At 43.1% G+C, this 12,468-nt stretch overlaps 1 protein-coding gene and 1 long non-coding RNA gene across 2 annotated transcripts; both read right to left on the minus strand.

The window, feature by feature from the left end:
- Positions 1 to 2,212: 2,212 nt before the first annotated feature.
- LOC124142136 lies at positions 2,213 to 2,939 on the minus strand. The gene is made up of 2 exons (XR_007220969.1): positions 2,732 to 2,939; positions 2,213 to 2,319 (listed from the first exon to the last, which is right to left on the minus strand). It is a non-coding gene; the product is annotated as an uncharacterized LOC124142136 (long non-coding RNA).
- Positions 2,940 to 6,946: 4,007 nt separating this feature from the next.
- On the minus strand, positions 6,947 to 8,359 carry LOC124142137. The gene is made up of 3 exons (XM_048395902.1): positions 8,238 to 8,359; positions 7,771 to 7,823; positions 6,947 to 7,565 (listed from the first exon to the last, which is right to left on the minus strand). Exons 1-3 carry the CDS (start codon positions 8,260 to 8,262, stop codon positions 7,308 to 7,310), a joined length of 336 nt encoding a protein of 111 aa, XP_048251859.1. The 5' UTR covers positions 8,263 to 8,359; the 3' UTR covers positions 6,947 to 7,307.
- Between the last annotated feature and the right edge of the window lie 4,109 nt (positions 8,360 to 12,468).

Here is a 12,468-nt window from a genome sequence, read left to right on the forward strand (position 1 = left end):
TCGATAATCTAGACAGCTTTTTCTGGAAACAGTACTGTGCGGACTGACGAGGTTCCCCTGTAGACGTCCTGTTGACATTGAATGATTTACTATTATCTGTAGTTGGCTACCAGAAAGTTGATGTGGCATCCCATCAAAGATAGAGAGTTGACGGGTGAGATACCCCAAATGGGTACAATATGTAAATTGCTTTATGTTTGGTGGAATATTCATACAGGTAGTGGACGAGCAAACTCTCTCACTAAGGGAGTGGCTACCCCTGGCAGGGGGACTTTACCTTAGTGGCTACCCCTGGCAGGGGGAGTTTAGTTTAATGGCTACTCCTCCTGGTGCCTGGCAGGGGGAGTTTAGCTAAGTGGCTACCCCTGGCAGGGGGACTTTAGTTTAATGGCTACTCCTCCTGGTGCCTGGCAGGGGGAGTTAAGCTTAATGGCTACTCCTCCTGGTGCCTGCCAGGGGGAGTTTACCTTAGTGGCTATCACTCCTGGTGCCTGGCAGGGGTACTTTAGTTTAGTGGCTACTTCTACTGGTGCCTGCCAGGGGGAGTTTAGCTTAGTGGCTACGTCTACTGGTGCTCGCATGGGGGAGTTTAGCTTAGTGCCTATCCCCTCCTGGTGCTTTGCAGGGGGACTTTAGCTTAGTGGCTATCCCTCCTGGTGCCTGGCAGGGGGGACTTTAGCTTAGTGGCTATCCCTCCATGTGCCTGGCAGGGGGACTTCGGTTAGTGGCTATCCCTCCTGGTGCCTGGCAGGGGGACTTTAGCTTAGTGGCTATCCCTCCTGGTGCCTGGCATGGGGACTTAGGTTAGTGGCTATCCCTCCTGGTGCCTGGCAGGGGGACTTTACCTTAGTGGCTACCCCTTCAGACTGGTCAGAAATATTTACTTTTCCCCACTGTACAGTTATCGGCATAAGACTTCTGACGTTTAGTCCGCAACGGAAGTGTTTTGTTCAAGTATTGCATATTTCTATCGACGTCTGTCATGACGATTTAGCACGGCGCGAGAGACGAAACGACAGTGCAGATTGTCTTTCTGTTTATGATACTGATTTACAGATAATATTCAAATCTAAGATGTGGGAAGATAGCTATGATCGTTAATATTGAAACGTATAGTATATATTTATGGGCAGGAAGTTCATGATCAAAACAAGTCCGAAGTGATGGACAGGACACGTTCGCATTCATAGCTGTGCCGCGATTTCTTGTCGACCAGTTCTCTTTCATGTTCGATGCATGTCATCGATCCCAATTGCGTGGATCGATGTTCAAGATGTCAATCACTGGATTGTCTGGTCAAGCCTCGATTATTTACAGACCGCCGTCATATTGCTGAATACAAGCAAACCAACCAAATCCAAACATCGTGACTTGCAAATTCCCAGGCTCTTTACCAATCTCGAATTAAATGATTATCTGCGTAAGAGTTAGTCCGTGTTTAAAGTCACACAGTAACATATTCAGTGGTCATTATTGATGTGTATTCGATATTTATTCGCCATGCTGTCACAGACCTTAGGAGATCTACGAACGTAGACTCCCAGACTGACAAATGAGCTTGCATAACTGTAATGTCACTGGAAGCTTTTGAATATGGGCGTGATGGCGATGATGGTGTTTGATCGATGTGTAACCGGACATCTACATTTGATATAAAATACAGCAGCAAACACCAATTAGAACAATAACATCATGATTTACTAACGAAAGAACAACCACGTGGGAATGAAAACAGGGAATATTGTTAATTCATGTGCCAAAATGTCCCCCAAAAGAAGAATGGGGAATGGTGTTAAATGTCACTTATACGTTGTCTTTGTTGGAGGTGAAGACTCTCTTGACCAGACGGATGAAGCGGGACAGCAAGGCCCTCAGGAAGGACTGGGGTGGGAGGGGTTGTGTGTCTTCCTCACGGCCGAGATCTATCTCCACAAAGTCGGTGTCAACCATAATGACGTGGCCGGTGATGTTGACAGAAACAGAGACAGGGACTGGGTCGGGGACAGAGGTGTAGGAGGTGGGGAGGGTGGACAGGGGTTCAGGGCGGTACACACAAGGACGCTGGAGAGGAGGTGGAAAGAGAGAAGTGATGAGACAAGGGTGATAGGTAAGGTTAGTTGTGAGCTGGGTTAGGAAAGAGTGGTCATACAGGAGAAGGATATGGAACAACACTAGACTTACATAGGAATCGGTTGCAAAAGCAAATACTGAGAAAATTAATGTCACGTTTATTCTGTTTCTGTTTCTACAAGCCTAGCACACCTACTCGATGTGGGACAGGAGTGGCAGCAGGGGTGAAATCCTGGTGAAACATCCTGTCTGTATGGGGGAGAAACGAAGTGATAAGAATACGTTAAACAGAGAGTACACAGGAAGTCATAATAAGGTACAAGTAAGCATGTAGACATACGTATACCATGTTTACTTGTGTGTATTTGTATCGTGTTTATATTTGATACAATAAAGAATATAGTGGACATCTATCGGGGCAGAAAATGTTCATTACATATGTGAGGATTAGCCATTTAAGTTAATCAGATATTACATAAAAACACAAGGAACACGTTTAGTACATCCAAAGAAACGTTTCAGTACGTTTATCAACGTAAAATTGTACGGGGTGTATTCAGTTCGTTATGAACAAAGAGGACAATAAAACACATCGGCCCGTCACACCACATTAAAAAACAGATTGAAACAAAATCATCCTAAAACTGTGATATATTGGTACCTTGAACATAACTACTTGACATCATGTTGAAAACTCAAGCGATGTTCAAAATCGAAGGTAGAAATTGATTGACAACAGAGAGATGTAGCAGATCTATGCAGTAGCAACAACAATGGCGTCGTTTTGCTGAGATCGGTAGCTAGGCAACAAGCGGCACTAACGGAAGGGCGATAACTCTCAGTTTCCTAGCATTCTTATACCGCTAGTGATGGTTGCGAGGTTGGTTACCGCAACAACAACAAACAAACAAATCTTTCATGTTCGCCCGTTTTGACAAATAACTGCTGCTTTTTTCACATGAAATGACTTAGAGTCATGCGTGATTTCTCAAACTACCTGACCGTGTGAATGAATTGCCCTAACTGTTTGACATTTTGTGGCATGAGGAGATTTCAAAAGTGTGGCCACGACATCTAACGTGTGTCGACGCCATATTCTAAACAAATTGTATCAAGGTCGGTTTCACATATGGTAGCTCGACCCCCGTTTCTGTCGATGGTACACGCGATACAATCATAATACAATTATTGAAAACATCAGCATAACTTCTAAAATGATGACAGCAATACCTTTTTGCATTTGGTTTGACCGCTTAAGGATACGATGTGCTTTAAAGTTCGATTTCTATTTGTTTTTCCTTTTATTGAAACTGTGATAATGGCGCTATGATTGGTTTGCTGAAATAGTATTATCCGTGAGTCTAATGTACATGGTACATGCTGTGATTGTACAAGATGATTGATAACCAATTGTATATGTATATATAATCAAATACACTCTATAAATCTCCTCAGAAAATTTAACATCTTATCATAATACGACAACTCGTATTTCCAATATTCTGCCATGGATATTAGATGTAATTAATTATTATTAACGTATGATAATCTATTGCGAGTCTTCAACTCTTATTTGATATGTTTTCAGAAAGGTCAGCAGTAAGTAAACGCTTTATTGTTTTGGGTCAATGACGTTACAATCTTTAATTTTATTTGTGTAGGCTAATAGACGGAGGGTGATTTCCCGGCGCTGTGATTTTGTCGTCTGGACAAGTGCGTGTGATTTGACCACGCGTGTTGTGACGTGGATGACGTCATGTCAAACAGCTGATCTAATGTTGTGGTTGTCTCATGGATACACATGTTTTCGGTTTCCAAAATAAAATAATAATATTCTCTTTGACTGAACTAGAAAGATCTAGTACATCACGAAAAGGAAGATTTCCACTGCGGTCGACGAGTGAAAGAGACGGTTTATCACTCGACTAACACTGTGAGAATATTTGGCACAATTTTCTAATGAGTGTGTGAGTGAGTTCGGTTTAACGCCGCTTTCAACAGTATTCCAGTTACATAGCGGCGTGTCAGCTTAATGTGGGAGGAAAGCTCGAAGTGATGCAGGTCTCAGACGTTTACCACTTCGGTGAAACCCAAGAGCACGGGTATGGTGCTGACAAACCTAGAAACATAATCGGGGCGAACCTGGATTCGAACCGACAATCATAGGTTTCTGGCGTGCCCAAGGGACGCAACTCTGCACAGCGAATCGCACGCTTTAGACGACTGGGCCACCCGTGCCCCCATTTGGCAAAGGTCTAAAGTAGGCAGCCAAGAGCCAAATACAAGTTGAGACGAGGATGTATGTTTCCTGGTGGTCATAGCGAAGCAAATTTCTTTAGAGTTTTGAGCACATGAACTTTATATTATACATTGAACACTTCTTTAATCGAAGTAATTCATATTTTTGTAATTTTCTCTTTCACTTAATCAGGAAATTACTAATGATTGTACCGTAAGATTAATAATAATATATTGCCTTCGTTCGCCTGTGCAAGTTATCGTTTCCTTGTACGGTAAACTGACTAATGGGATCGGGTGATCAGATTCGCTGACTTGGTTGATGCATGTCATCGATCCCAATTGCGTAGATCGATGCTCATGATATTAATCAATGGATTGTCTGGTCCAGACTCGAATATTTACAGACCGCCGTCATATAGCTGGAATATTGCTGAGTGCGGCGTTAAACAACAAACAAACAAACCAACGATAAATAACAATAACAACAATAATAGGTCTTTGAAAGGTATTTAGAAGTGATACACATAAGGAAGAGAATATATGGATGTCAACTTCTTTATTATGAGGAACACAACGTTTCGGAGTATATGCTTACTCCTTCATCAGGTGAAAGAATGCCATGAGTCAGAGAGCATATATATGTTCATGTAAGGGCAACCGATTTCGAACATAAAGGCATTCCGATCGAACCATAAGGTCAACGACTGGTCAAATTGTTGAAGATGAACATTATCAGACTTTGGGCTTGCTAAACTCTTACTATACCGCCTACCACTATGAGAACCAAAATCGCTAAATAATTGAACTGGTGTTTTGCACTACTACTACTACTACTACTACTACTACTAAAAATAATGTGTGTACCGTTACTGCGCTAGACTCGCAATGGATCCATGTGCACTTGATTTTCATTATCCGCTCCCTGGGGAGTCTACAAATAATAAACGTTTACCACGGCTGTTCTGGGTTATGGCCCCCTATCCTAGTCGTGTGCGGTTACAAGCAACATATCGCCACAAACATAGTGTTTCGACAGTCTAAAATGAATTAGGATGGACCATTGGAATGTAAAGAAGAATGATTGAAAACGTTAATTTATAATGTAAAATAGGAATACTAATGTTTTGCCTAAAATTATTAATTGTTCGTTAACATGCAGGATGTCCTGAAATGTCTTGTGAAAAGAAGTGTTTGGTTTCTCCTTGTACAGGAATATATTACTTGTTTTGAAGCACAGACCGAAAATATATCCTGTCCCTAACACAAAACACAGCCTCCTAGAATATTAATTGATGTGTCGTTTAGTCAGTATGGCATAAAACACAGTGCACCCATTTGGTGAAAAGAACTCTGGTTTACAGTTGACCCAGAGACTATATACCCATCGGTGTATGGTCAATGGCGCGACGAACGAAACACGGGATTAACAATAGGGGTATCCAAAGAGATTGCATGGGGTTGGGTGGACGAGCAAACCCTCTCACTAAGGGAGTGGCTACCCCTGGCAGGGGGACTTTAGCTTAGTGGCTATCCCTCCTGGTGCCTGGCAGGGGGACTTTAGCTTAGTGGCTACCCCTGGCAGGGTGAGTTTAGCTAAGTGGCTACTCCTACTGGTGCCTGGCAGGGTGAGTTTACCTTAGTGGCTACTCCTACTGGTGCCTGGCAGGGTGAGTTTAGCTAAGTGGCTACTCCTCCTGGTGCCTGGCAGGTTGAGTTTAGCTAAGTGGCTACTCCTACTGGTGCCTGGCAGGGGGAAGTTTACTTTAGTGGCTATCCCCTCCTGGTGCCTGGCAGGGGGACTTTAGCTAAGTGGCTATCCCCTCCTGGTGCCTGGCAGGGGGACTTTAGCTTAGTGGCTATCCCTCCTGGTGCCTGGCAGGGGGACTTTAGCTTAGTGGCTATCCCTCCTGGTGCCTGGCAGGGGGACTTTAGCTTAGTGGCTATCCCCTCCTGGTGCCTGGCAGGGGGACTTTAGCTTAGTGGCTATCCCTCCTGGTGCCTGGCAGGGGCACTTTTGCTTAGTGGCTATCCCCTCCTGGTGCTTGGCAGGGGGAGTTTAGCTTAGTGGCTATCACTCCTGGTGCCTGCCAGGGGGAGTTAACCTTAGTGGCTATCCCCTCCTGGTGCCTGGCAGGGGGACTTTAGCTTAGTGGCTATCCCTCCTGGTGCCTGGGAGGGGGACTTTAGCTTAGTGGCTATCCCTCCTGGTGCCTGGCAGGGGGACTTTAGCTTAGCTTACTGATTTACAGATAACATTCAAATCTAAGATGTGGAAAGATAGCTATGATCGTTAATATTAAGACGTATAGTGTATATTTATGGGCAGGAAGTTCATGATCAAAACAAGTCCGAAGTGATGGACAGGACACGTTCGCATTCATAGCTGTGCCGCGATTTCTTGTCGACCAGTTCTCTTTCATGTTCGATGCATGTCATCGATCCCAATTGCGTGGATCGATGTTCAAGATGTCAATCACTGGATTGTCTGGTCAAGCCTCGATTATTTACAGACCGCCGTCATATTGCTGAATACAAGCAAACCAACCAAATCCAAACATCGTGACTTGCAAATTCCCAGGCTCTTTACCAATCTCGAATTAAATGATTATCTGTGTAAGAGTTAGTCCGTGTTTAAAGTCACACAGTAACATATTCAGTGGTCATTATTGATGTGTATTCGATATTTATTCGCCATGCTGTCACAGACCTTAGGAGATCTACGAACGTAGACTCCCAGACTGACAAATGAGCTTGCATAACTGTAATGTCACTGGAAGCTTTTGAATATGGGCGTGATGGCGATGATGGTGTTTGATCCATGTGTAACCGGACATCTACATTTGATATAAAATACAGCAGCAAACAACAATTAGAACAATAACATCATGATTTACTAACGAAAGAACAACCACGTGGGAATGAAAACAGGGAATATTGTTAATTCATGTGCCAAAATGTCCCCCAAAAGAAGAATGGTGAATGGTGTTAAATGTCACTTATACGTTGTCTTTGTTGGAGGTGAAGACTCTCTTGACCAGACGGATGAAGCGGGACAGCAAGGCTCTCAGGAAGGACTGGGGTGGGAGGGGTTGTGTGTCTTCCTCACGGCCGAGATCGATCTCCACAAAGTCAGTGTCAACCATAATGACGTGGCCGGTGATGTTGACAGAAACAGAGACAGGGGCTGGGACGGGGACAGAGGTGTAGGAGGTGGGGAGGGCGGACAGGGGTTCAGGGCGGTACACACAAGGACGCTGGAGAGGAGGTGGAAAGAGAGAAGTGATGAGACAAGGGTGATAGGTAAGGTTAGTTGTGAGCTGGGTTAGGAAAGAGTGGTCATACAGGAGAAGGATATGGAACAACACTAGACTTACATAGGAATCGGTTGCAAAAGCAAATACTGAGAAAATTAATGTCACGTTTATTCTGTTTCTGTTTCTACAAGCCTAGCACACCTACTCGATGTGGGACAGGAGTGGCAGCAGGGGTGAAATCCTGGTGAAACATCCTGTCTGTATGGGGGAGAAACGAAGTGATAAGAATACGTTAAACAGAGAGTACACACAGGAAGTCATAATCAGGTACAAGTAAGCATGTAGACATACGTATACCATGTTTACTTGTGTGTATTTGTATCGTGTTTATATTTGATACAATAAAGAATATAGTGGACATCTATCGGGGCAGAAAATGTTCATTACATATGTGAGGATTAGCCATTTAAGTTAATCAGATATTACATAAAAACACAAGGAACACGTTTAGTACATCCAAAGAAACGGTTCAGTACGTTTATCAACGTAAAATTGTACGGGGTGTATTCAGTTCGTTATGAACAAAGAGGACAATAAAACACATCGGCCCGTCACACCACATTAAAAAACAGATTGAAACAAAAGCATCCTAAAACTGTGATATATTGGTACCTTGAACATAACTACTTGACATCATGTTGAAAACTCAAGCGATGTTCAAAATCGAAGGTAGAAATTGATTGACAACAGAGAGATATAGCAGATCTATGCAGTAGCAACAACAATGGCGTCGTTTTGCTGAGATCGGTAGCTAGGCAACAAGCGGCACTAACGGAAGGGCGATAACTCTCAGTTTCCTAGCATTCTTATACCGCTAGTGATGGTTGTGAGGTTGGTTACCGCAACAACAACAAATAAACAAATCTTTCATGTTCGCCCGTTTTGACAAATAACTGCTGCTTTTTTCACATGAAATGACTAAGAGTCATGCGTGATTTCTCAAACTACCTGACCGTGTGAATGAATTGCCCTAACCGTTGGACATTTTGTGGCAAAAGGAGATTTCAAAAGTGTGGCCACGACATCTAACGTGTGTCGACGCCATATTCTAAACAAATTGTGTCAAGGTCGGTTTCACATATGGTAGCTCGAACCCCGTTTCTGTCGATGGTACACGCGATACAATCATAATACAATTATTGAAAACATCAGCATAACTTCTAAAATGATGACAGCAATACCTTTTTGCATTTGGTTTGACCGCCTAAGGATACGATGTGCTTTAAAGTTCGATTTCTATTTGTTTTTCCTTTTATTGAAACTGTGATAATGGCGCTATGATTGGTTTGCTGACACAGTATTATCCGTGAGTCTAATGTACATGGTACATGCTGTGATTGTACAAGATGATTGATAACCAATTGTATATGTATATATAATCAAATACACTTTATAAATCTCCTCAGAAAATTTAACATCTTATCATAATACGACAACTCGTATTTCCAATATTCTGCCATGGATATTAGATGTAATTAATTATTATTAACGTATGATAATCTATTGCGAGTCTTCAACTCTTATTTGATATGTTTTCAGAAAAGTCAGCAGTAAGTAAACGCTTTGTTTTTTTTGGTCAATGACGTTACAATCTTTAATTTTATTTGTGTAGGCTAATAGACGGAGGGTGATTTCCCGGCGCTGTGATTTTGTCGTCTGGACAAGTGCGTGTGATTTGACCACGCGTGTTGTGACGTGGTTGACGTCATGTCAAACAGCTGATCTAATGTTGTGGTTGTCTCATGGATACACGTGTTTTCGGTTTCCAAAATAAAATAATAATATTCTCTCTGACTGAACTAGAAAGATCTAGTACATCACGAAAAGGAAGATTTCCACTGCGGTCGACGAGTGAAAGAGACGGTTTATCACTCGACTAACACTGTGAGAATATTTGGCACAATTTTCTAATGAGTGAGTGAGTGAGTTCGGTTTAACGCCGCTTTTAACAGTATTCCAGTTACATAGCGGCGTGTCAGCTTAATGTGGGAGGAAAGCTCGAAGTGATGCAGGTCTCAGACGTTTACCACTTCGGTGAAACCCAAGAGCACGGGTATGGTGCTGACAAACCTAGAAACATAATCGGGGCGAACCTGGATTCGAACCGACAATCATAGGTTTCTGGCGTGCCCAAGGGACGCAACTCTGCACAGCGAATCGCGGCGCTTTAGACGACTGGGCCACCCGTGCCCCCTTTTGGCAAAGGTCTAAAGTAGGCAGCCAAGAGCCAAATACAAGCTGAGACGAGGATGTATGTTTCCTGGTGGTCATAGCGAAGCAAATTTCTTTAGAGTTTTGAGCACATGAACTTTCTATTATACATTGAACACTTCTTTAATCGAAGTAATTCATATTTTTGTTATTTTCTCTTTCACTTAATCAGGAAATTACTAATGATTGTACCGTAAGATTAATAATAATATATTGCCTTCGTTCGCCTGTGCAAGTTATCGTTTCTTTGTACGGTAAACTGACTAATGGGATCGGGTGATCAGATTCGCTGACTTGGTTGATGCATGTCATCGATCCCAATTGCGTAGATCGATGCTCATGATATTAATCACTGGATTTTCTGGTCCAGACTCGAATATTTACAGACCGCCGTCATATAGCTGGAATATTGCTGAGTGCGGCGTTAAACAACAAACAAACAAACCAACGATGAATAACAATAACAACAATAGTAGGTCTTTGAAAGGTATTTAGAAGTGATACACATAAGGAAGAGAATATATGGATGTTAACTTCTTTATTATGAGGAACACAACGTTTAGGTGTATATGCTTACTCCTTCATCAGGTGAAAGAATGCCATGAGGCAGAGAGCATATATATGTTCATGTAAGGGCAACCGATTTCGAACATAAAGGCATTCCGATCGAACCATAAGGTCAACGACTGGTCAAATTGTTGAAGATGAACATTATCAGACTTTGGGCTTGCTAAACTCTTACGATACCGCCTACCACTATGAGAACCAAAATCGCTAAATAATTGAACTGGTGTTTTGCACTACTACTACTACTACTACTACTACTACTACTACTACTACTAAAAATAATGTGTGTACCGTTACTGCGCTAGACTCGCAATGGATCCATGTGCACTTGATTTTCATTATCCGCTCCCTGGGGAGTCTACAAATAATAAACGTTTACCACGGCTGTTCTGGGTTATGGCCCCCTATCCTAGTCGTGTGCGGTTACAAGCAACATATCGCCACAAACATAGTGTTTCGACAGTCTAAAATGAATTAGGATGGACCATTGGAATGTAAAGAAGAATAATTGAAAACGTTAATTTATAATGTAAAATAGGAATACTAATGTTTTGCCTAAAATTATTAATTGTTCGTTACCATGCAGGATGTCCTGAAATATCTTGTGAAAAGAAGTGTTTGGTTTCTCCTTGTACAGGAATATATTACTTGTTTTGAAGCACAGACCGAAAATATATCCTGTCCCTAACACAAATCACAGCCTCCTAGAATATTAATTGATGTGTCGTTTAGTCAATATGGCATAAAACACAGTGCACCCATTTGGTGAAAAGAACTCTGGTTTACAGTTGACCCAGAGACTATATACCCATCGGTGTATGGTCAATGGCGCGACGAACGAAACACAGGATTAACAATAGGGGTATCCAAAGAGATTGCATGGGGTTGGGGTTGGGATTGGGATTGGGTTGGGTTCAAGGGTACAAAACATCTGTATCCGCTCTGCTTATATTTGAATAATCAAAGGGATATTAATACGTATCCCTGATTCGATAATCTAGACAGCTTTCTCTGGAAACAGTACTGTGCGGACTGACGAGGTTCCCCTGTAGACGTCCTGTTGACATTGAATGATTTACTATTATCTGTAGTTGGCTACCAGAAAGTTGATGTGGCATCCCATCAAAGATAGAGAGTTGACGGGTGAGATACCCCAAATGGGTACAATATGTAAATTGCTTTATGTTTGGTGGAATATTCATACAGGTAGTGGACGAGCAAACTCTCTCACTAAGGGAGTGGCTACCCCTGGCAGGGGGACTTTACCTTAGTGGCTACCCCTGGCAGGGGGAGTTTAGTTTAATGGCTACTCCTCCTGGTGCCTGGCAGGGGGAGTTTAGCTAAGTGGCTACCCCTGGCAGGGGGACTTTAGTTTAATGGCTACTCCTCCTGGTGCCTGGCAGGGGGAGTTAAGCTTAATGGCTACTCCTCCTGGTGCCTGGCAGGGGGAGTTTACCTTAGTGGCTATCACTCCTGGTGCCTGGCAGGGGTACTTTAGTTTAGTGGCTACTTCTACTGGTGCCTGCCAGGGGGAGTTTAGCTTAGTGGCTACGTCTACTGGTGCTCGCATGGGGGAGTTTAGCTTAGTGCCTATCCCCTCCTGGTGCTTTGCAGGGGGACTTTAGCTTAGTGGCTATCCCTCCTGGTGCCTGGCAGGGGGGACTTTAGCTTAGTGGCTATCCCTCCATGTGCCTGGCAGGGGGACTTCGGTTAGTGGCTATCCCTCCTGGTGCCTGGCAGGGGGACTTTAGCTTAGTGGCTATCCCTCCTGGTGCCTGGCAGGGGGACTTAGGTTAGTGGCTATCCCTCCTGGTGCCTGGCAGGGGGACTTTACCTTAGTGGCTACCCCTTCAGACTGGTCAGAAATATTTACTTTTCCCCACTGTACAGTTATCGGCATAAGACTTCTGACGTTTAGTCCGCAACGGAAGTGTTTTGTTCAAGTATTGCATATTTCTATCGACGTCTGTCATGACGATTTAGCACGGCGCGAGAGACGAAACGACAGTGCAGATTGTCTTTCTGTTTATGATACTGATTTACAGATAATATTCAAATCTAAGAT

This window comes from Haliotis rufescens, unplaced genomic scaffold (assembly GCF_023055435.1).
Source record: "Haliotis rufescens isolate VD_foot unplaced genomic scaffold, xgHalRufe1.0.p SCAF_15, whole genome shotgun sequence".
Lineage (NCBI taxonomy): Eukaryota > Metazoa > Mollusca > Gastropoda > Lepetellida > Haliotidae > Haliotis > Haliotis rufescens.

Bases quoted from the DNA above. Each gene is read 5' to 3' on its own strand.
- LOC124142137 (XM_048395902.1), bottom strand. From the start codon at position 8,262: ATGATGTCAAGTAGTTATGTTCAAG. The intron at 7,824-8,237 runs GTACCAATATAT...TCCCCCATACAG, and splicing joins GTCAAGTAGTTATGTTCAAG to ACAGGATGTTTCACCAGGAT. The intron at 7,566-7,770 runs GTAGGTGTGCTA...CCTCCTCTCCAG, and splicing joins CCACTCCTGTCCCACATCGA to CGTCCTTGTGTGTACCGCCC.